At 37.7% G+C, this 24,650-nt stretch overlaps 1 protein-coding gene across 1 annotated transcript in view; it reads left to right on the plus strand.

Moving 5' to 3' along the window:
• The window catches only part of LRRC27 (leucine rich repeat containing 27), a 106,929-nt gene that overhangs the window by 15,419 nt on the left and 66,860 nt on the right, over window positions 1-24,650 (plus strand). The window contains exons 5-8 of the mRNA XM_053692593.1: window positions 5,202-5,354; window positions 7,154-7,388; window positions 12,913-13,002; window positions 18,968-19,055. Of these exons, the coding sequence (XP_053548568.1) occupies window positions 5,202-5,354; window positions 7,154-7,388; window positions 12,913-13,002; window positions 18,968-19,055 (566 nt within the window). The remainder of the gene's footprint in view (window positions 1-5,201; window positions 5,355-7,153; window positions 7,389-12,912; window positions 13,003-18,967; window positions 19,056-24,650) is intronic.

Below are 24,650 nucleotides of genomic sequence, written 5' to 3' on the forward strand. Positions count from 1 at the left end.
GAGAAGTGAAATAAAGAACACGGCAAGAGTCTAGAAGTTTTGACAATCTGGCCTTCGTTAGGTAAATCTTCATTTCTACCGAATCTATCGGAGTCCTTAGGAATGAAACTCTTGTTAGAGGTGATAGAGAACTCTTTCCTTCGTTCACCTTCCACCCATGGGACTTCAGAAATGCCAGAACAATGTCCGTATGGGACCTTGTGATTTGAAAAGTCCCCGCCTGTATTAGAATGTCGTCTAAGTAAGGGGCTACTGCTATACCCCGCGGCCTTAGGACTGCTTGGAGGGACCCTAGAACCTTGGTAAAGATTCTTGGTGCCGTGGCCAACCCGAAGGGAAGAGCCACAAACTGGTAGTGCCTGTCTAGAAAGACAAACCTGAGAAAACAATGATGATCTTTGTGTATCGGGATGTGAAGATAAGCATCCTTTAAGTCTACGGTAGTTATATATTGACCCTCCTGGATCATAGGAAGGATGGTTCGAATAGTCTCCATCTTGAAGGATGGGACTCTGAGAAATTTGTTTAAGATCTTGAGATCTAAGATTGGTCTGAATGTTCCCTCTTTCTTGGGAACCACAAACAGATTTGAATAGAAGCCCTGCCCCAGTTCCTCCTTTGGAACTGGGTGGATCACTCCCATAACTAGGAGGTCTCGAACACAATGTAAGAATGCCTCTCTCTTTATCTGGTTTACAGATAAATGTGAGAGATTAAATCTCCCTTTTGGGGGAGAGGTTTTGAATTCCAGAAGATAACCCCTGGACATCTCTTGTCCAAGCCTGGGCGAAGAGAGAGAGTCTGCCCCCTACTAGATCCGTTTCCGGATCGGGGGCTGCTCCTTCATGCTGTCTTAGAGGCAGCAGCTGGCTTTTTGGCCTGTTTCCCCTTGTTCCAAGCCTGGTTAGGTCTCCAGACCGGCTTAGACTGGGCAAAAGTTCCCTCTTGCTTTGTGTTAGAGGAAGTTGAAGCTGCGCCACTCTTGAAGTTTCGAAAGGGCCGAAAACTAGACTGTTTGGTCCTTAATTTGTTGGACCTGTCTTGAGGAAGGGCGTGACCTTTTCCTCCAGTGATGTCAGAAATGATCTCCTTCAGTCCAGGCCCGAATAGGGTCTGTCCTTTGAAGGGAATGTTGAGAAGTTTAGACTTTGAAGTCACGTCAGCTGACCAGGATTTAAGCCATAGCGCCCTACGCGCCTGAATAGCAAAACCTGAATTTTTAGCCATTAGCTTGGTTAAATGAACAACAGCATCAGAAACAAATGAATTGGCTAGCTTAAGGGCCCTAAGCTTGTCAAAAATATCTTCCAACAGGGTTTCAACCTGTAGAGCCTCCTCTAGAGACTCAAACCAGAAAGCCGCAGCAGCAGTGACTGGGGCAATGCATGCAAGAGGCTGGAGAATAAATCCTTGTTGAATAAAAATTTTCTTAAGGTAACCCTCTAATTTTTTGTCCATTGGATCTAGAAAAGCACAACTGTCCTCGACAGGGATAGTGGTACGCTTAGCTAGAGTAGAAACTGCTCCCTCCACCTTAGGGACCGTCTGCCACAAGTCCCGTGTAGCGGCGTCTATAGGAAACATCTTTTTAAAAACAGGAGGGGAGAGAACGGTACACCTGGTCTATCCCATTCCTTAGTAATAATTTCAGAAAACCTCTTAGGGATTGGAAAAACATCAGTGTAAGTAGGTACTGCATAGTATTTATCCAATCTACATAATTTCTCTGGGACTACAATAGCGTCACAGTCGTCCAGAGTTGCTAAAACCTCCCTGAGCAATATGCGTAGGTGCTCAAGCTTAAATTTAAATGTAGACATATCAGAATCAGGTTGAAGTATCTTCCCTGAATCAGAAAAATCACCCACAGATTGAAGCTCCCCTGCTTCAGCTTCAGTACATTGTGAGGGTGTAGCAGACATAGCCACTAAAGCGTCAGAGAGCTCTGTATTTATTCTAGTCCCAGAGCTGTCTCGCTTTCCTTGCAATCCTGGCAGTTTAGATAATACCTCTGTAAGGGTATGATTCATAACTGCTGCCATGTCTTGCAAGGTATACGCAATGGGCGCGCTAGATGTACTTGGCGTCCCCTGAGCGGGAGTTATAGGTTCTGACACGTGGGGAGCGTTAGGCGGCATAACTTCGCCCTTGTCAATTTCTTCTGGTGATAAATTTTTTAAAGCCAGAATATGGTCTTTGTAATCTATAGTAAAATCAGTGCATTTGGTACACATTCTAAGAGGGGGTTCCACAATGGCTTCTAAACATAATGAACAATGAGTTTCCTCTATGTCAGACATGTTTAAACAGACTAGTAATGAGACCAGCAAGCTTGGAAAACACTTTAATAACTGTGAACAAGCAAAAAATAAAAACGGTACTGTGCCTTTAAGAGAAAAAACACAATCACAGAAACTGCAAAACAGTGAAAAAAGCAGTAATTTTTACGAAATTTTTACAGTGTGTATAATACACTGAAATAGCATTGCACCCACTTGCAAATGGATGATTAACCCCTTAGTTTCAAAACCGGATCAAAAAAATGATATAACCGTTTTTAAACAGTCACAACCAACTGCCACAGCTCTACTGTGGCTCCTACCTGCCCATACAACGACTTTGGAAGGCACAAAAACCCTTTAGAGAGGTCCTATATGTTCAGGGAACTCCTTCAGGGAAGCTGGATGTCTCAAGCTGCAAAACTAGTGCGCAATTAAGGCGCGAAAATAGGCCCATCCCAACATGTACTCACAGTGAGAGGGCCTTAAAAAACTATCCCTAGGCAAAATCTAGTCAGCCATGTGGAAAAACTGGGCCCCAGAATAAAGTTTTATCACCATTTGTAAAAAAACGTTTATATACATCAATCAAACGTTATATCTGTTCAGTAATGAGAGTAAATAACAAAAATATTACCCTTTACAGCAAGCATGATACCAGTCGTTATTAAATCACTGTAATCAGGCTTACCTTAAATAAATCAGGCACTGTCAGCATTTTCTAGCTTATCATCTCTAGAAAAATTTAAAACTGCACATACCTCAGAGCAGGTAATCCTGCACGCTATTCCCCCAGCTGAAGTTACCCATCTCTTCAGTTATGTGTGAGAACAGCAGTGGATCTTAGTTACAAACCGCTAAGATCATCAAAAATCTCAGCAGACTCTTCTTCAACTTTCTGCCTGAGGCTAAAATAGTACAACTCTGGTACCATTTGAAAATAATAAACTTTTGATTGAAGATAAACTACATTAATGCACCACATCTCTCTAGCTACTTCCCTTGTCGAGAGCTGCAAGAGAATGACTGGGAGTGGCAGTTAGAGGAGGAGCTATATAGACAGCTCTGCTGTGGGTGATCCTCTTGCAGCTTCCTGTTGGGAAGGAGAATATCCCACAAGTAATGGATGAATCCGTGGACTGGATACACCTTACAAGAGAAACAGAGTTTTTAGTCTGAGTAATAAGATATGTTAAAGCGCACAAAGCAGGAACAAAACCCTGCAAATGTTGTATTGAGACAAGCTGCCAACTAAGAGCTAGGTTACAAGAGGAGCGCTAGTTAAGGCTCCCACTCGAGCGTTAGCTGCGCTAGAAGTAAGCTTTTTGCGCTCCTCATATTATAAGTTGAAATTAAACTGTTTCCACTCGCATGCTAACCCGACACACGTAAAAAGCTAAACTTAGGATATCACACACAGAAGAAGATGGAATAGGAGCGAGAAAAGTGGGAGGGGGGAAATCTAACACCCTACTCGCATGCAAGCAATCCTTGTAGATGTTAAATAAATAAAGTTCCAGGAGCTCTGTTTGGTCTTTGCAGGTAGAACACATTACCAAAAAGGAGAGGTTTTATTGTTTTTTAGATTACTAATTGTTATCAAAGCTACAGATACTGCAAATAAGAAAACAGGTAAATCTGCCTTAGAACATTCCAGGTGCATAATACACGAAGAATGACACCATAATATTTGTATTTCTTTTTTTGTAGCTGAATTACAAATCTATGGACATCAACCACCACATTCCAAGCTTTAAAGGGACATAAAACCCAAACATTTTCTTCCAAGATTCAGACAGACCATGTGATTTTTTTTTTTTTTTTTTTTAAATTCTAATTTTCTTCTATTATACATTTTCTTCATTCTCTTGGTATCTTTTGTTAAAAAGCAGGGATGTATTATTAGGAGCCAGCCCATTTCTGGAGCACTATACGGCAGCAGTTCTGCTAGAATGTTATCCATTTGCAAGGCATTAGATGGCAGCATTATTTCTGCCTCGTTGTCTTCCAGATGCCTACCTAGGTATCTATTCAACACAATATATAATATTACTATATAATAGTAAAGAAGCAGATTTGATAATAGGAGTAAATTGGAAACTTTTTAAAATAGTATGCTCTGCCTGAATTTGCAAAATAAAATTGTTGGGTTTCATATACCTTTTAAGGAGTTGTCATTTCCCAAGCTGCATCACACCAATTCCCCTAGCAGTACAACACACAACAATCTGAATTTGCACAGATTGCACTTGAACACTAATACATCTGTTGCTAAAAATAGCCGAATGCTGCTACCTGCAGCCATATTTGGAATGTGTTTGACAAACGAATATCCGAATAACAAATTTTGCACATACTTATTTTTGTTGCATTTGGGGGATCGTGTTGAGTGGATGGTTCAGTAACAGTTAGGGTTAATTGTTGTAGTGTTTCAGCCAATAGCACTCAGAGTGGGTTACAGTTTAGTTCTATTGTGGTGGTTGGAGGTGGCAGTTAGGGTTAAAGAACTATAACACTAGTACTTATGTATTAAAGAAACAAATGACCCCTAGACTTCTGTTGTCATATTTAAATACACTAAAATATCATCTCTCTTCCAGAATTCTTCTTTTGCCACTATACTTGGTATTTTCTTCAGTGTTGATTCAGGCTCTCTCCAAACTTAAACATCTTTAAATACACCGTCATGAAGATTAACCCTCACAATTACATTTCATTTCTACATTAGTGCCTTCATACTGTTACTACTGTGTTTTTACCCGATACACACCCTGTACCTATTTACATTTGTTTATCCTGTATCAGTCTGCTCAGCACATATGACTTTCATATATACATTTTAGACATTATGTGATATTAGTTGTATTCTATTGTCTTTATACAAATGTAATTATAATTACTGGACCACGTCTCTTACTGTAGGGGACCTGACCACTCTTAAAGCTCTGAATCTCAGACATTGTCCTCTTGAATTTCCTCCAAAGAATATTGTTCAGAATGGGCTTGAGTCCATTTTATCCTTTCTCAAAAATGCTAGACGAGAGAATCAAGTAGGTTCTGAATCCTCTGAAGCAGGTAAGTTTACATTAAACTCAGGTTTCCATGTATTGAGTATGATTGAACAGTATATGAATGTTTTTCCTTTTTGGATGTCTGGACTAACATTTAGATGGAGTGTACCATTTTTAAAAATCTTTCGGGTTTACCTCTATTATCTCATTTACTTTGTTCTTTTTTATTCTTTGTTGAAAAGTTGGCTATTAGGCTTAGGAGTGTGTATGTGTCTGGAGCAGTATATGGCAGTAGTTTTACAAGAATGCTTTTAACTATGTTATACATTGTGCAAACACTATCACTGCTATTTAGTGACAGCTCTCTCAGGTATCGCTGCTATTTAGTGACAGATCTCTCAGGTATCACTGCTATTTAGTGACAGATCTCTCAGGTATCACTGCTATTTAGTGACAGATCTCTCAGGTATCACTGCTATTTAGTGACAGCTCTCTCGGGTATCACTGCTATTTAGTGACAGCTCTCTCAGGTATCACTGCTATTTAGTGACAGATCTCTCAGGTATCACTGCTATTTAGTGACAGATCTCTCAGGTATCACTGCTATTTAGTAACAGATCTCTCAGGTATCACTGCTATTTAGTGACAGATCTCTCAGGTATCACTGCTATTTAGTAACAGATCTCTCAGGTATCACTGCTATTTAGTAACAGATCTCTCAGGTATCGCTGCTATTTAGTAACAGATCTCTCAGGTATCACTGCTATTTAGTAACAGATCTCTCAGGTATCACTGCTATTTAGTAACAGATCTCTCAGGTATCGCTGCTATTTAGTGACAGATCTCTCAGGTATCGCTGCTATTTAGTGACAGATCTCTCAGGTATCGCTGCTATTTAGTGACAGATCTCTCAGGTATCACTGCTATTTAGTAACAGATCTCTCAGGTATCACTGCTATTTAGTGACAGATCTCTCAGGTATCACTGCTATTTAGTGACAGATCTCTCAGGTATCACTGCTATTTAGTGACAGATCTCTCAGGTATCGCTGCTATTTAGTGACAGATCTCTCAGGTATCGCTGCTATTTAGTGACAGATCTCTCAGGTATCGCTGCTATTTAGTGACAGATCTCTCAGGTATCACTGCTATTTAGTGACAGATCTCTCAGGTATCACTGCTATTTAGTGACAGATCTCTCAGGTATCACTGCTATTTAGTGATAGATCTCTCAGGTATCACTGCTATTTAGTGACAGCTCTCTCAGGTATTGCTGCTATTTAGTGACAGATCTCTCAGGTATCGCTGCTATTTAGTGACAGATCTCTCAGGTATCACTGCTATTTAGTCACAGATCTCTCAGGTATCACTGCTATTTAGTGACAGCTCTCTCAGGTATCGCTGCTATTTAGTGACAGCTCTCTCAGGTATCACTGCTATTTAGTGACAGATCACTCAGGTATCACTGCTATTTAGTGACAGATCACTCGGGTATCGCTGCTATTTAGTGACAGATCTCTCAGGTATCACTGCTATTTAGTGACAGATCTCTCAGGTATCGCTGCTATTTAGTGACAGCTCTCTCAGGTATCGCTGCTATTTAGTGACAGATCTCTCAGGTATCGCTGCTATTTAGTGACAGATCTCTCAGGTATCACTGGTATTTAGTGACAGCTCTCAAAGGTATCACTGCTATTTAGTGACAGATCTCTCAGGTATCACTGCTATTTTTATTTCAAATGACAAAAATAAAGGTAAAGGAACTATTTGTAAACAAAACTCTACAACAATAAAGGGGAGAGCTTAGCATGTTTGCTTAGCACGCTGTTTGTGTGTACACTTTCTGTTCTTTCCCATTCTGTAGATAGGCTGCCTGTTGAAAAACTGCAGCTCAATGACCTGTTGGACTCCAGCTTGGAAATGTCTGAAGAATGGGAAAATGAAGAACAAAGGAAGCAGTTTGAGATGCTAAAAAAAAGAATCCAGCAGGAAGATCTGAAAGAGTTGAATCAATGGCAAACTCTTGGCCTTCAAGCCGTACCCCAGGGAACCGCTAATCTGAAAAAGACAGAGAAATGCGCCTTTTTAACTGAGTCAAGGTAAAGCTCTGGCTAAATATTAAGAAAAACAGTTAGTGCCTCAGCATTGTTAGAGACACTGAAATCTAGTTCTCAAAAAAAAACAAAAAACATATCTCTATAAAAAGAGAAGGTAATTATAAAAAAATAAAAATAAGATTACATATAGCTATAAATGCAGCTATTTTACAAAAAAAGTAAAACAGTGTAAAACCCATAGAGAATTATGTCTCCCAATCATCTGTCTGGCCAAACCGTAACAAAGCGCGTATTACCAGAGGAAGGGGTGTAACTCTGAAACGCGTTTTGTTAACAGTTTGAGCAGACAGACAACTGTTGGGGGCCAGCATCCCCTATGTTTTGTTATTCCAAGTATACATTTTTTGCATTTAAATCAGAGTGGATTTGATTTAAATCACTAGCAGTAAGACTTGATTTAAATAAAGTAAATTCATGGTTTCCTACATAAATGTTTAATTTTTAGAATAATAAAAGACGATTACCTTTCCAACGGTGGGTCTTGTGGGTCTGTAGCTGCTTAGATGCCTGAGATACAGGCTTCTAAGCATCATGCCCCCTGCTCCTATACTTAACATTGTTAAGTATAAATAAAGTTGCGCAGTGACGTCATCATGTTATTGCGCGTGACGTCACCACGCAAAATGGGAAGCCCCGGCGATGCCTGTCACTCTAAAGGCACGGGTAGGGGTAGGAGCGGTTGGGAGGCCCCAGATCTCCCTCAAGGTGGGAGAGTGCTAGTGACGGCTCTGAGCCATCATTAGCACCAGAGTGGGAAACTCTGTGACGGCTCAGAGCCATCATTAGCACTCAAAGGGTTAATTAAAGGGATAGTAAACCCATTTTTTTTCTTTTTATATGATTCAGATAGAGCATGCAAGTTTAAGCAACTTTCTAATTTACTCCTATTATCAATTTTTCTTTGTTCCCTTGCTATCTTTAGTTAAAAAGCAAAAATGTAAAGCTTTGAAGTCGGCCCATTTTTGGTTCAAAACCTTGATTGCACTTGCTGATTGGTGGCTAAATGTAGCCACTGAACAGCAAGCACTGTCCAGGGTGCTGAACAAAAATGGTCCGGCTCCTTAGCTTAGATTCCGGTTTTTCAAATAAAGATAGCAAGAGGACAAAGAAAAATTGATAATTGGAGTAAATTAGAAAGTTGCTTAAAATGTCTTGCTCTATCTGAATAATGAAAGAAAACATTTGGATTTAGTATCCCTTTAAATAAAAATATACTGCAGGCTTAAGAAAAATGTTGTTTGAGCTAAATTCCTGCATTCTTAGTAGGCAGGCTAAATACTAGTTTAAATGGATATTAAACCCCCACATTTTCTTTTGTGATTTAGACAGAGCATACAGTTTTAAAATGTTTCCAATTTACTGCTATTATAATATTTACTTTGTTACTATGGTATTCTTTGTTGTAGAGATACCTAGGTAGGTATAAATAAAAAGAGAGAAGCGCTCAACCTGGGAACGAACAATAGCATAATAGCTTGTTCTATGGCTAGTTGCCACTCAAGAAGCAGCCTCTCTTTGCTCAACATGTGCCTTTCACAGAGAAGAACTTTCCTTTTTCGGCCCACAATAGGTCGAAACGTACGTCTGGGGTTTTGCTATTTCTCTCGTTCAGAGGATCAGACTGATATGCTACAGCACAGTAATGCCTGTGTAAAGGGGTTAACACCTAGGGGTCCATTTTAATCCTTTTGAAAAATTTACCTAATGTTTTTCAACAGAAAACCACCATTAAAGTCTTTGGGGATTTTTGTAGATACATCTCTAAAGGATTATTATTGACCCTCTAGTTAAAGGGACACGAAACACAAAAAATGTCTTTTATTATTCAGTATACAATTTTAAACAACTTTCCATTCTACTTCTGTTATCAATTTTGCTTCATTCTCTTTGTATCCTTTATTGAAGGAGCAGCAATGCACTATTTGGAGCTAGCTGAATACATTGGTAAGCCAATGATAACAGGTATATATGTGCAGTAACCTATCAGCAGCTAGCTACCAGCTCATGAGCCTACCTAGGTATTTTTCAACAAAGGATTCCAAGTGAACGAAGCAAATTTTAGATAATAGAAATAAATTGGAAAGTTGTTTAAAATTGTATGCTCTATTTGATTAATGAAAGAGCAATTTTGGGTTTCATGTCACAGGCTGTGCTGGACCTGAGCAGTACATGGCTGGTAATTGCTTGATGTGTGCATATGCTGCTCCTGACTGACATGACTTCCAGTTTCAGCTACACTGGATTCTTACATAGAAAGCTGCGATATTGGAGTGCAGATACACACAATCCCTCATCTGCACTCTTTTGGGATTCCTGATGAGCGGCTTTGCTGACAAGGTACCTGGCTTTCTCTGCCAGCTGTAATGGGCGCTTATTCTTACAATGCACAATACAGAGCTCTCATTGCAAGTGCTGCTTATTGCGAGAGAGCACTTCATCAAGACCTCATCAGGGATTTGGTGGTTCATGAGAGATCCAGAAAGTGGGTTGGAGAAGGCCCATGTGTACCTGCTCCAATATGGCAGCACTCTGTTTAAGAATCCAGCGCAGCTGAAACCTCCATGTCAAGGGGTCAGAAAAGGGAACGCAGCTAAAGCAAAGTAAACTTATAGCAATTTGTACAAAATAAATTTATTATAAATAAATATATTTAGTCTCATTTCTTTTTAGTTATTAATCAATTTTGTTTTTCACTGGACAGTAGCTGATTTTGAAGCTTAAAATCATGTTTACTTTTCTAATCATATAATGTTGTCCCAATACAGTTTACTTTTGCTTTAACCTCAACAAGCAAAGAAGTAACAGCTTAGAATGGTAAAACTGTGCTATGTCAACTGGTGTGTTGTCATGGTAACTGATGAGCATTTTGTAGAAGTTTATCCTTTCTATCTAGACCTTCTTTTGAAGGACATAAAAGACAAGGTTTGCTTTATAAAAAAATGTAATAGCAGCAGGATGTTAGAAAATAATCTGTCAGGGTGACTTTGATATTAGTTGTTACTGTTAACTGGTAAGTTCACCAATTAAAATATCAACAACGATGGAATACAGAAACTTCAATGATTAGTTCTTCAACCATGTTCTTTACTTTATCTTCTAGTAACCTTATGTTTGTCTATTACTTGGAATCACAAATTATACCCAATTTATGTTTTCCAGACATTTTGCTCATATTTATACATAATAAATATAAAATCAAAGTGTGCCCTAGGTTTTCTCTTTGGTGCTAAAATATTACTTTCAACTTGTAATATAAGTGCAAAAATAAAAGCAGTATTGATTGCACTCAATTTTTGAGTTCCAGTCTATATTGGTGGCAAATGTAGTTAATGCACCTAGAATGAGGGTAATGATGTTTCAAGCCAAAAAGAGTATGAATGATCCCTTTTAACTATGTTTGTTATTCATGTCTGAAGACACCTGATATAAGGGCCAAGAAACGTGTTGTGAAGCTTTTATTTGTTGTGTGCATGTTTTAACAATTCTTTAATAAAACAAATGTTATAGAGAGAGAGAGAGAGAGATAGAGAGAGAGAGAGAGAAAGAGAAGAGCACTCCAAAGGTCTTGTATAATATAGTCACCTTTAATGTGAACGTTTTCGAGTCAAAACGACCCGTCCTCAGACATACAATAGACGGGTCGTTTTGACTCGAAAACGTTCACATTAAAGGTGACTATATTATACAAGACCTTTGGAGTGCTCTTCTCTTTGGCTCTCTATCTACTGTTTAGTAGCACCCAAGGCTGTCGGACTGAGATTCAGGAGTGCACATTGTTTGGAACTTATATATATATGAGTTTTGTGGAAGTTTTCTACAATTTGTTTGCTGCAAGTCATGAGGGAATTTACTGTACAACTTAGGTGAATCAGTTTGTGCACAGACACCATTTTTGGTGTTTTGGGATATATGAGTACAATACCTTTGGGGGTATTTGGAAGAATGATTGTTTTGTGTGCACATAATACGCTATGTGGCGCCCTATGTTTTGCCTTTCAGAACAAACAGTTAATGTATATGCTGTTTCCCTGCTAGAGGGGCAAATGTGGGTTGTGTTTTTTGGGCTTCACATAATTGGTCAACCCAAAATAGCCATGCAATTGGTTTAAATGCAGGGCTTTATAATGCCTACAAAATACTGTTAATCTAATATGCAGTGAAATTATTTCTTTAGTATTGCTCATTATTACTCTGATATAGAAATAGTTGCATTGCTTATATTTCCCGGTAACGGGTACAAGTCCTCGTTGCCCAGACATACATGTGTTTTTTATAGTACACTGCACTTGCAGACACATGTGATATATTAATTACAAGGTAACTTTATTTGTGCAGGTTCCATTGCTCGCTGTCATAGCCCCACAAGGGGACTGTGGCCTCTACAGGAATACTAAAGAAGAAGTTTTTCCTTTAAAGACACTAATAGACACAAGCACTAGAATACATAAGCATAAGCTCTATTCAGTTTCTTGCCAGAGCTCACTAGACTAGAGGACATTTGTTGCAAAAATCACGTGACAGTAGAACTTAAGTTTTGTAATGGTAGCTCCCTGATTTCACTAAAGGCAACAACTACACTGAGAATTTTGCAATAAAACAAGTTAGTAGTTTGCTGTTTTTAACACAATCTGGTTCTTTTTATGTTTTATCATATCTTTGTTTACTAAAGGAGCACTGTTTCACATCCCTTTAAACAGACTCCTGAGCTGTCAGCTTTGATTTCTGCACTGGTAAAGTCCCCATCTGCCCGAACCTAACTAAACTAGCAATTGTATTTATATAAAATATTTAAAGAGACATAAAAGTAAATTAACAGCCTTATATCTCTACAGCAGTTTATATTTAATTAATAAACTCTTACTATGTTTCTTCTATGCATTCTATATAATAAAAATGCTGAGATTAGCCTGTCCTGCAGTACTGCTGGTGCCAGTGCCCAAAAAGATATGGGAAGATTAGTCAGGGTCTTGCTGCAGCCGCTGATGGTCGGATCCACTTCTGGAGTGCACAGAGAATTCTACATTTGGTATAAACGCACACACGGCAGAAGAGACTGTAAATGCTGTAATGTGTTTGATCATTTTATTATTGCATTATTCATTGTATTTATCTACATGTTATATGTATGTTTAACTGCCACAAAAGGGGTTAAACACATAGTTAAAGTCAGCTCCAGAGCAACAATGCACAACTGGGAACTAACTGAGCACATCTGGCGAGCCAATGACAAGAGGCATATGTGTGTAGTCAGGAATCAGCAGCTAGGTCCCAGTAGTGCATTGCTGTTCCCAAACCTATTTAGGCATGCTTTTTGGCAAAGGATACAAAGAGAACAAAGTAAATTTGATAAGAAGTACAATTATATGCTCTCTCTGAACCATAAAAAGTTTAATTTTGACTTTCATGTCCGGTTAATTACAGATAAATAAATGTATTCTTGTGTTTCTTGGACAGCGAAAGGGTTACGTTCTGAATTGTTTTGATAATCGCTCTCTCATCTTTACAGGCACGTAGTAACGAAAGACAGCAGGAATCATGGGGCAAATAGAAACGCAGAAATGAAAGAAAGACTTGCTTTGATCCATCAGAAGAATAAGTGAGTGAGATCTGTATGGTTATATTCAGTGCATATCGAAAATCCTTTCAGAAATGTGAAACTGCCTAGTGCCTGCTTTTTTCATTTAAAGCAGCTGTAACGTCAAAAGTGTGTGTCTATAAAACAGTGGGAGCTGCCATGTTGTAACTTAAAGGGACATGAAACCCACATTTTTTCTCTTATGATTTAGAAGAGAATGCATTTTTAAGCATCTTTCTAATTTACTTCTATTATCTAATTTGTTTTATTCTCTTGATATTCTTAGCGGAAAAGCATATCTAGATATGCTCAGAAGCTGCTGATTGGTTGCTGCACATGGAAGCCTCATGTGATTGGCTCACCCATGTGCATTTCTTTTTCTTCAAATAAGGATATCTAAAAAATGAAGCAAAATAAATAATAGAAGTAAATTGTAATGTTGTTTAAATTTGTATGTTCTATCTGAATCATGAAAGAAAGATTTTGGGTTTAGTGGCCCTTTAAGTTACCTTCTCTGCTGTGGCCAATAAGGGACAGTTATAAATAGGTCATTAGAGTGTGCAGCCAATGGCTGTGTGAATATAATAGTGTTCTGCACTTCCATTTCTAACAGGAACTGAAATGCTCATAATTTCAGAATGGAATTACAGGAAAAGGGGACAAAATAAATAATTAAAGTATATTGTAGAGATTTATTTTTATATATATATATATATATATATATATATATATATATATATATATATATATATATATATATATATATATATATACGATTTATCATTTTATATATCCATCTCAAGCTGTTTAATGTCCCTTTAACCCCTTGAGTGCTAACGACGGCTCTGAGCCGTCGCAGAGTTTCCCACTCTGGTGCTAATGACGGCTCAGAGCCGTCGCTAGCACTCTCCCACCTTGAGGGAGATCTGGGGGCTCCCACCCACTCCTACATAGTGACAGGCATCGCCGGGGCTTCACGTTTTGTGCAGTGAGGTCACGCGAAATGACGTGATGACGTCACTGTGCAACTTTATTAAAAATGTACAATACAAAGTATAGGGAAAGAGGGCATGCTGCTTAGACGCCTGTATTTCAGGCATCTAAGCAGCTACAGACCCCCAAGACCCACCGTTGGAAAGGTAATTGCCTAACCTTTCCAGCTGTGTAAGTCTTGGGGATCTGGAAAAAAAAATATATAAAAGTTAAAAAAAAAAATTTCAAAAAATAAAAATGTCAAAAAATCCTTAAATCACTTTAGCACCCAGGTAGGAAAGTGCTTAGAACTCAAAGGGTTAAGATGCTCAAGACACAGTAAATTATCTCATAGGCAAACTGCTGTATATTCTAGTAAGTCATGGGCACAATGTGGATATATATAACTCACTGTCTCTCAGACCTGTCTCCACCTCAGTGTATTTTCTGCTTCAATATTCACTTTCATGAGTGGTTTACAATGTGTGAACACTGTGCAGTCACTTCAGTATAGCTCCCAGCTTTCAGCCATTACAAAAAATAGATACAGATGGTATTAAGAATCCCCTTAACAGTAGGATCTCTACATCTTCACTTTTATAAATGAGTCTGCTCTGGTAGCATACAATATTTACAATAGAAATATTAAGACCAACTTTACCGTAGAAATAAAAATATTTATTGGAGTAATATCATAAGAGTATACTAAGTTAAAGGCATATGGAACAGTGGGTTTCATTGTTGTAGTAAAAAGCAATAAGCAGTGGCTTATACTTAATCAAAATCATTGCAATATTTTAAAAGGATTTTACTTTTTATTTCTTTTTATAAACTTAATTTGTGCAGTGTCCACAGCCCTACAAGAGGTATCTACAGGAAGGTTTATCTTAGTCTGATGTCAAAAAATTTCTAGAGGAACATGGGCTAGTTTAATATTAAAGGGACATTAAATACTACAGGGAGTGATTAGGCAAGTTGTATTTTTGAGGATTAATTTTATTATTGAACAACAACCATGTTCTCAATGAACCCAAAAAACTCATTAATATCAAAGCTGAATAGTTTTGGAAGTAGTTTTTAGTTTGTTTTTAGTTATAGCTATTTTAGGGGGATATCTGTGTGTGCAGGTGACTATTACTGTGCATAATAATTAGGCAACTTAACAAAAAACAAATATATACCCATTTCAATTATTTATTTTTACCAGTGAAACCAATATAACATCTCAACATTCACAAATATACATTTCTGACATTCAAAAACAAAACAAAAACAAATCAGTGACCAATATAGCCACCTTTCTTTGCAAGGACACTCAAAAGCCTGCCATCCATGGATTCTGTCAGTGTTTTGATCTGTTCACCATCAACATTGCGTGCAGCAGCAACCACAGCCTCCCAGACACTGTTCAGAGAGGTGTACTGTTTTCCCTCCTTGTAAATCTCACATTTGATGATGGATCACAGGTTCTCAATGGGGTTCAGATCAGGTGAACAAGGAGGCCATGTCATTAGATTTTCTTCTTTTATACCCTTTCTTGCCAGCCACGCTTTGGAGTACTTGGACGCGTGTGATGGAGCATTGTCCTGCATGAAAATCATGTTTTTCTTGAAGGATGCAGACTTCTTCCTGTACCACTGCTTGAAGAAGGTGTCTTCCAGAAACTGGCAGTAGGACTGGGAGTTGAGCTTGACTCCATCCTCAACCCGAAAAGGCCCCACAAGCTCATCTTTGATGATACCAGCCCAAACCAGTACTCCACCTCCACCTTGCTGGCGTCTGAGTCGGACTGGAGCTCTCTGCCCTTTACCAATCCAGCCACGGGCCCATCCATCTGGCCCATCAAGACTCACTCTCATTTCATCAGTCCATAAAACCTTAGAAAAATCAGTCTTGAGATATTTCTTGGCCCAGTCTTGACGTTTCAGCTTGTGTGTCTTGTTCAGTGGTGGTCGTCTTTCAGCCTTTCTTACCTTGGCCATGTCTCTGAGTATTGCACACCTTGTGCTTTTGGGCACTCCAGTGATGTTGCAGCTCTGAAATATGGCCAAACTGGTGGCATCTTGGCAGCTGCATGCTTGACTTTTCCCAGTTCATGGGCAGTTATTTTGCGCCTTGGTTTTTCCACACGCTTCTTGCGACCCTGTTGACTATTTTGAATGAAACGCTTGATTGTTCGATGATCACGCTTCAGAAGCTTTGCAATTTTAAGAGTGCTGCATCCCTCTGCAAGATATCTCACTATTTTTGACTTTTCTGAGCCTGTCAAGTCCTTCTTTTGACCCATTTTGCCAAAGGAAAGGAAGTTGCCTAATAATTATGCACACCTGATATAGGGTGTTGATGTCATTAGACCACACCCCTTCTCATTACAGAGATGCACATCACCTAATATGCTTAATTGGTAGTAGGCTTTCGAGCCTATACAGCTTGGAGTAAGACAACATGCATAAAGAGGATGATGTGGTCAAAATACTCATTTGCCTAATAATTCTGCACTCCCTGTAAATAAATGCTAGATAGAATGATGCATTCAAAGACAAGATTAGTCTGAGAATAACATGCTGATGTATTTTTTTTTAAGTTTCGTTAGCTGTTTAAATATTAACAAAATAAGAGTAAAGTTTTGCTATAAAACAATGGGAGCTGCCATGTTGTAACTTCTGTTACCTTCTCTGCTGTGGCTAATTAGGGACAGTTATAAATAGGTCACTAGAGAGTGCAGCCAATGGCTGCATTTCCATTTCTAACAGGAACTGAAAAGCTCACAGTTTCACAAAGGAATTACAAGAAAAGGGGACAAAATAAATAATGAAAGTATATTGCTGAGTTTTTTTTTATATATGATTTATCATTTTATATTACCATCTGAAAGTATTTAATGCCCCTTTAAGTGAATATTAGATAAACAGGAAGTGGCAGAATGCAACTTAAGTTGCCAACATGTCAGCTGTCTTATTTCCCTGAGGGCATTTTGCAAGAAAACCAAGTTCTTTGCTGGTTTTTTTTTTTTTACACAATCTTTTTATGTTTACTTTGATGTAAAATATTTGAGCACTCTGTTTAATATCTTTTTAAAACAGCACAGATTTAATGACCATAGAGCAGGGCTATTTAATGCAGAGTTAGTTAATAATAATAATGCAAAAAATAAAATACTCTGTCATTAGTGTCCCTTCCAAACTATGGCCTAAACTACAAGTGGAGCACATAAATGCAAGTGTGTACAGTGTGTTAACATCACTATATAGAGCATAGTCCTTATCACGCCAATTTTTACTTTTATATATATATATATATATATATACACATTTACATTAAAAGTGATTTAATTGTTTGAAAAAGGCCTGTGAGTGCAATCTTTCTTTGGAATATAGCGCTGTATCATTGCACTCAGGCAGGTGACTTCCAGTGGGTCGGGCTGCAGAGTGGTTTTATATATATATACATACATATTCAAATACATACACACACAAACACATACATCTCCATCTGAACCATGAAAGAAGAGTTTTATGTCTATTTAAAGGGATATTCCAGCCAAAATTGGAAACCACAAGGGTGCATTTGGGTATTAAAGAGAAGCAATTTTGTAATATTTATGCATTAGCAAAAATGCTTCTAATAAAAGCTATAGCTGTTTCAAAAGTAGTATGCACCGTGCACCAGCATTTTAAACACAGCACTTGCTCGGACAGGCTAAGGTGCTTGTACCATCTGGTAATGGCTCAATTTGTTAATTGAGGACATGATTCAAGCCCCACTCATTATCTGAGCAGCTGCATTATTTAAAATGTGGGTGCAGTGACAATATCTAGCTATGCTTCACATGGCATGTGCAGAGATGTTTCTATTCAAAGCTGTAATAAATATATATGCATTTACATTTTGACTGGAATGTCTCTTTAAGAAAATTCCACTGAAAGTGTGATCATTTAGTAAGCAATATCTACTGTCACAAACCATTTGAGGCACCTCCATGGATTACAAAATACAAAACAGCAGCTATAGATGCTAAATGCTATAGAGCAACTTGAAGAGTGAGAGAAGAAAGGGTAAAAAAAAATCATTGCATTAATTGACTGTCTGGCCTCACTCCCCTTCGTTTGGAGAGATCACAGCACATAGAAAAGCTGTAATAGCTGAAATGTGACCTGGCCCTTGACCTGCACAAGCAGCACAGCTTAGACGGAGCAATGGCTGTGGGCCCCCTAAAAGGATGGGACCAGTAGAAGTGGCATAGTTCTGGGCTATACTATTTAAATGAAACTTGAGCATAAAATAATTCACTCATTCATACACACTAACCCATACGCACAGACACACACAAATACACATACACCTGTGACCCCTTCGCATTCCTGCCCTTGTCATATACCATATCCTTTTCATTCTGCCACAAAATTATTATTATTAGACATTTGTTTCCTTAGTATTAATTCTAAATATAAGTTAAATCCTTTATTGTCATAGCCTTTTCATGTTTTTTGTTATGCAAAGAGCAAGCAATAATAGGGTACTTTAGGCCTCAAAAAGCCCCACAGCCATGTAAAGATGGACTGGTTAACATTTTTACCCATCTGTTTGCAAAAGGCAAAAGTAGCACAGGGAACATTATCATTTTCCCCCACTAGGCCTATCTGTATAATACTACATAGGTGCTAAACATGTCGTAAAAGTCTTACTTAGAAACCATAATACATTGTATCAACTCAGTAAGCCAGTTAGGAGAGGCATACGTACGTAGCCACGCTCACCCTTTGTGTCCTGCTCCAGAGACTCCAGAAGGAGTAGAAATAGCCCAGGTTTCAAACATAATTACAGGAAAAGTGCAAAAAAATAAGGAATGAATATGTTTTACATTGATTTTTTTTAATGATTCTTAAAAATGAATGAAGGATTTAAATTTTAGTTTAATGTCTCTTTCACCTTCCAGTGAAACAGTACGATTGCAGAAAATGTTATTTTATTATGAACGGCAATGTCAAACCTCACATTTATTTACTTTTGTAAGAGATCAAGAAATACTTAAAGAGTGGCAAAAGCAAACCAAGATTATGCAGGATAAAAAAGCAAGAGAGAGACCGGCAAAGGAGGTGAAGGTAAGTGCTATGTCTGTTAAACTATTCTACACCTTATTGTATAGACCAGACATCCTCAAACGTGGCCCTCCAGAGGTTTTGTAACTACATTTCCCATGATGCTCAGCCAGCATATCAGCTGGTTGAGCATCATGGGAAATGTAGTTCCAAAACCTCGGGAGGGCCAAGTTTGAGGATGTCTGGTGTAGACCACAGGCATCAAAATAAACAAGAGACTGCATTATATATACCATGGGAACAAAGCAAATTTGATAAACTTTTTAAAAATGGTATGTTCTGTCTGAATCACAAATCATTTTTTTAGGTTTAATATCACTTTTTATGACCCCTTGTTTTGTTTTATTTTGGGTTGTTTTGTGGAAAATGCTTTCAGTTTCTACTTTATTATTGTCTACCAAATTTTAAATCATCTGAAATAATAATTCCCAAGTCCCATTGCTCTTTAGTTACAGTCAGTAATGTACCATTGAGACTATAATTGACCTTTGGGTTTTTGGATCCTACTGTATATGCATCATTTTGCTCTTTGTAATATTACATATTATATCCCATTTATTTTGGAGAATAATTTAGGTATTTGCCCATGTAAGAAAATTCATCCAATCTAAAATCTAAAACTTTTGTTTTACTATAGTTGCCTGAATATTTATTTAATCATAAATACTGGTGATTACTAGAACCTAAGTTCTCACTCACAGAAACTTCAGATACTATAATCATTGTTTTAAGTACTAAATCTAATATAGCTTCTTTACGTGTGGGTTCTTTAACAGTTGTTTAAGAGATTCCCCATGCAAAGACCCCAGGATATACTTACTTCTAAATGATTTAGCAACTGGTACTTCCCAGTCTACATTAGGCTTATTAAAGCCCCCCTCTACTATAACCGTGTCCTTCGGTGTAATTTTGGCAATTTCATCAGTTAAAAGTTGATCTAATACTTCATCCTGTAATAAAGACCTATATACTGCCCCTTTTCTACACACGTTTCCCGTCAGTTTCTATAGTTTCCCAAACACTTTCTACATTGACATTGGTTGCTATAATTTCAGTTACTTTAATATTTTCTTTCACATTTAGAGCCACTCCCCCCCCCCCCCCATTTTTTTTTTTTTTTAAAACAAAATGTAACCAGGTATGACTGTATCCCGTCATGAGAATCATTGTACCATGTCTCTGTTATAGCTACCAAATCAAACTGATCTCGAATCATTATTGCAGTATGTTCAGGTAATTTATTTACTAAACTGTGAGCATTTGTGCACATTGCATGAAGAACAGTACTAGAATTGTTAGATCCTTTTGCTTGATCAATACATTCTCAGCTTATATCAATCAAAACCTTAGTGTTTTTATCATTAAATACACTAGAATGTAAACTTTGGTGAAGTTTGTCATGCTCTGTGGGACAGTTGTGTATTTCAACAGTCCCCCTTCTCTAGTTTAAATTTCCAATAATAAAGTCTTTAAATTCCTTACTCACTACTCCTGTCCCTTTAAAACCCAATTACAAACCATCCCTCTTCTACAACGTAGTATCAAGCCAAACAGGGTTCTGATGGCTGACAAACCCATATCCTCTCTCACTGCACCACTTCCGTAACCAAGAGTTAATTACTCAGTTAGACTCTGCATTCCTCCTTCTTACCATCCATACATAGGTAACAGCAGAAAAAGACACAGATGAAGCCACATGATCTAAACAATTTCTTAGTTTATAAAACTCCTTTTTGCACAGAAACAACATCATTACCAGCCAGATCATTTGTACCTAGTTGAACAACCACATCTAACTCCCGGTCCTTGCTAGTGGCCTTAGTAATTCTTGAAATACAATTTAAATCTCTATGAGCAGCAGCACCTGGCAGACATCTAACCTCTCTCATATCTCCTGTATCATCACCTATATGTACATTTCTTAAAGTCCCCTATTAACAATGTCTTACAGAAATGTACATTTGCAGCTCTTACTTTGGTTTTCTTGTTTTCAGATTCAGACACCAGAAACAGACTTAGCTGTTACACTGTCAGAAGTACTAGCAGCTGTGCTCTCCTCATCACAGGGGCCCATATTAAGAGCAGCATAGGAGTTATTCAAAGGCAGAGGATTAGGAATTTGTTCTACTGTTCTTACCCTTCCTGAGCCAACCGTTGTCCATCTCCCTTTTTCGCTAGCAAATTAATTCTGCACTACCCCATGATTGACTATCTGATGAAACAAAACAAATTGTGTGTGTGAGACTAATAATTTGTTAGAAGCAATGTTTTTTGTCTGTGCGCGTCTAATAATTATTACATACATGAGAACGGATCAGTTGTTGCCTGATGAAGAGACTAAAGTTTGCAATTAGGTAGCCATTAAATGTATCACCTGTATATCAGGGCTCGACAAACCCAGGAGCCAGATAGCCACTGGCTCCTAGAGTTTTACCTCTGGCTCCTAACTTTCTGGGTTATGTTCCATAGATCTTTTTACAAATACCACTGTCTGGCTCCTAAATATTACTGTCTCCTGCATTTTAAACCGTTTTTTTTAACCCCTGCTGTAGATCACCGTTATTGTTTCTGTAGGAGAATTTATGCTTTTTTGGTATTAGTAGAACAAGATATAAGGAGAAATAACACTATTTGTGTTTATTTATAGCAAGAAATGTGCATTGTACATAGATTTGTGTTGGTCCTTTGTCCTATAACATACAATCTATGTTCTAGCATTCAACACAACTGAACATTATAGGGACATGATGATCAAAACACTCTCTGTTTCATGTAAAAGAAAATGTTTTCAAATGCAAGTTGTCCCTGTCAGCCAATGAGCAGCAGAGTCCCACACACGCATTCACTCACTGTTAGTTTCAATTTAAATGGGAAAAAAAGTTGTTTTATCCATTTGTCATAAAAACAATATTTGCAGTATCTTTGACTACTGCTCTATACTATATGCTAGAACTTTTTTTGAGTAATATGGCCGTTTTAGTGCCTAACTACACACAGCTTGATCATTTTTCACCTCTATCTTTCCCTTTTACTCACTAACATGTTGTGTTAAATGCTATAATACATTGTGCTTTTATATATTATTGCTATAAGCCTCTCTGCTGCCAGAGACAGGTATCATGAATTGTTTTGCATTATATTGATTTGTTCTCTGGTAGGCAACAAGGTTTAATTCATAGCTTGTTTCCCATACAATAACACTTTTATTTGAAAGGTATCTTGCAGTTTGTAAGAAAACCACTAGGGTGCAGTGTTGCATCATGTTCTGGTTGGCTGAAGAGAACGCAAATTAACAGAATTTTAGGTCTACATTTTACATCCATTTTAACAAAACAAAGTATTTACCCACAGTAACACATAAAAATAAGCAAATTAAATAAAAATTCAGACATTTTGGAAGAATTAATTCATACAAATATTACATATAGCAATGAAAGAACAATTGTGCTAAGCTCTATGCCACAAAAAAAGTTACTAAACTTCAAAATAGCAAAAATCCAGCATAGTCAAAAAGAAACAAACTAACAAAATGTCTAGTATATGATATGGCTTTAGTTCTTTTAAACCAGGGGTGCCCACACTTTTTTGTGTTGGGATCTACTTTTCAAATGACCAGCTCAATGAGATCTATCCACTAAAAATGTGCCCGCTCCTAAGCTTACATTCCTGTTTTTGTTTTTTTCAAATAAAGATACCAAGAGAATGAAGACAAATTGATAATAGGAGTAAATTAGAAAGTTGTTTAAATTTGCATGTTCTATATCTGAATCATGAAAGAAAATAAAAAGTGTGTGTTCATATCCCTTTAAGGTTGCATGATTTAGCAACACATGGATGTGCAAAAGCATAAAGATACAACAGATTAATCCTGACGACAAGGGTAGCACTGACTTTAATTCGGGTTAACAGGAGCAACCCCTTGTGCCATGCTACAAACACTGCATTCATATTACTGCCACTGACCCCCTTTACTTTGCGCCGCAGGTTTGGCCTGATATGACCCAGTGAGGCTTACACAAATAAATTTCAATAACGCGCCATGCAGACCATTTCTTATGGGTCAACACGTTCATTTGCCAGACGTCAATCAGACTTGTTCCTTTAGCATAGCAAAGCAGCTTTCGCCTTAACTTTTTCTATTGATGCTTACCCTCCTAACTATACTATACGACCATATCCATTGGGAGAGTACTCACTCAACCATGCTTTTGATAGGCCAGTTGTGTTGTCATTCAAAAATAATCTACATTGATTGGTTGAAATCAATGTCCCTCGAGATCCAATCCTTTAGCACTTTTCGTGTCCGACCTTCAGGCTGCTTAATGACCCGCCCCTTTACACACTGCGGTAGATAAAGCGGTATCCCTAGCAACCATACTCTACTCACACCCCAGTGTTCAGATTGCGTAACTTAAATTTAAATGGCTCTTACTTTACCACACAGAAACATATTTTAACATATTTAGCCGCTGCTGTTCTATATACACAATAGAACATTTAGAATCTAATACAGCAGTATCAGTGTACTTCCCGCTGCTGCGTATTGGCAGTTATCTATTAAATAGAGAAACAATTGGCTGATATATACTTCCTGCTAATTCTCATGAGCTTAAAGGTACTTCTTACTTCACTCACTGGCTGATAAGTACACTGATAGTTCTCATTTAAGTTTAAACTTGTAACAGCTTTTACTTTTTTATTTATTTTTTTTTCAAAGAAAAAAAAATCTCTTTGTTTAAAGGGAAAGTCTACTTGAAAAATGTTATTGTTTAAAAAGATAGATGATCCCTTTATTACCCATTCCCCAGTTTTGCATAAACCAACACGGTTTGATTAATATACTTTTTACCTCTGTGATCACCTTGTATCTAAGCACCTGCAGACTGCCCCTAATCTCGGTTCTTTTTGACACACTTGCATTTTAGCCAATCAGTGCTGACTCATAAATAACTCCACGGGAGTGAACACAATCTTATTTATATGACACATATAGACTAGCACTGTCTAGCTATGAAAAACTGTCAAAATGCACTGAGATAAGAGGTGGCCTTCAAGGGTTTAGTAATCAGTTTGAGCCTACCTTGGTTTAGCTTTCAACAGAAAGAATACCAAGAGAACAAAGCACATTTGATGATAAAAATAAATTGGAAAGTTGTTTCAAATTGCATGCCCTATCTGAATCATGAAAGTTCATTTTGACTAGACTGTCCCTTTAAATGCTGCTCTTTCATATAGCTTATAAAACATTTTGGAGTACAATATCCCTTTAAGTATAAACAGTGTTTTCCACAGACAATTTTGCGTGCCACGGGGCATTATGAAATAGCCAGATGGAGACGGTGTAATACTTTGCAATGTTGTAAACGTTTAAGTTAATGATACATTTTAAACTATCCAATGCACACATTATCTGGATAATCTTAACATAAATTGATTTAAAAATAATTTGTGCAAAAACAACATGAAAACATTAATGGGCAGTCAATAAAATCAGCCGGGTGGTGTACCCGATAAATAGGTCCCGGGGAGAACGCGGAGTATAACTTTTCATCAGAAGCAAATCACTAGCAATCTGAAAACATTTTTTAAATTCTAATG

The sequence above is a fragment of the Bombina bombina genome, chromosome 9, assembly GCF_027579735.1.
Source record: "Bombina bombina isolate aBomBom1 chromosome 9, aBomBom1.pri, whole genome shotgun sequence".
NCBI classification, from domain to species: domain Eukaryota; kingdom Metazoa; phylum Chordata; class Amphibia; order Anura; family Bombinatoridae; genus Bombina; species Bombina bombina.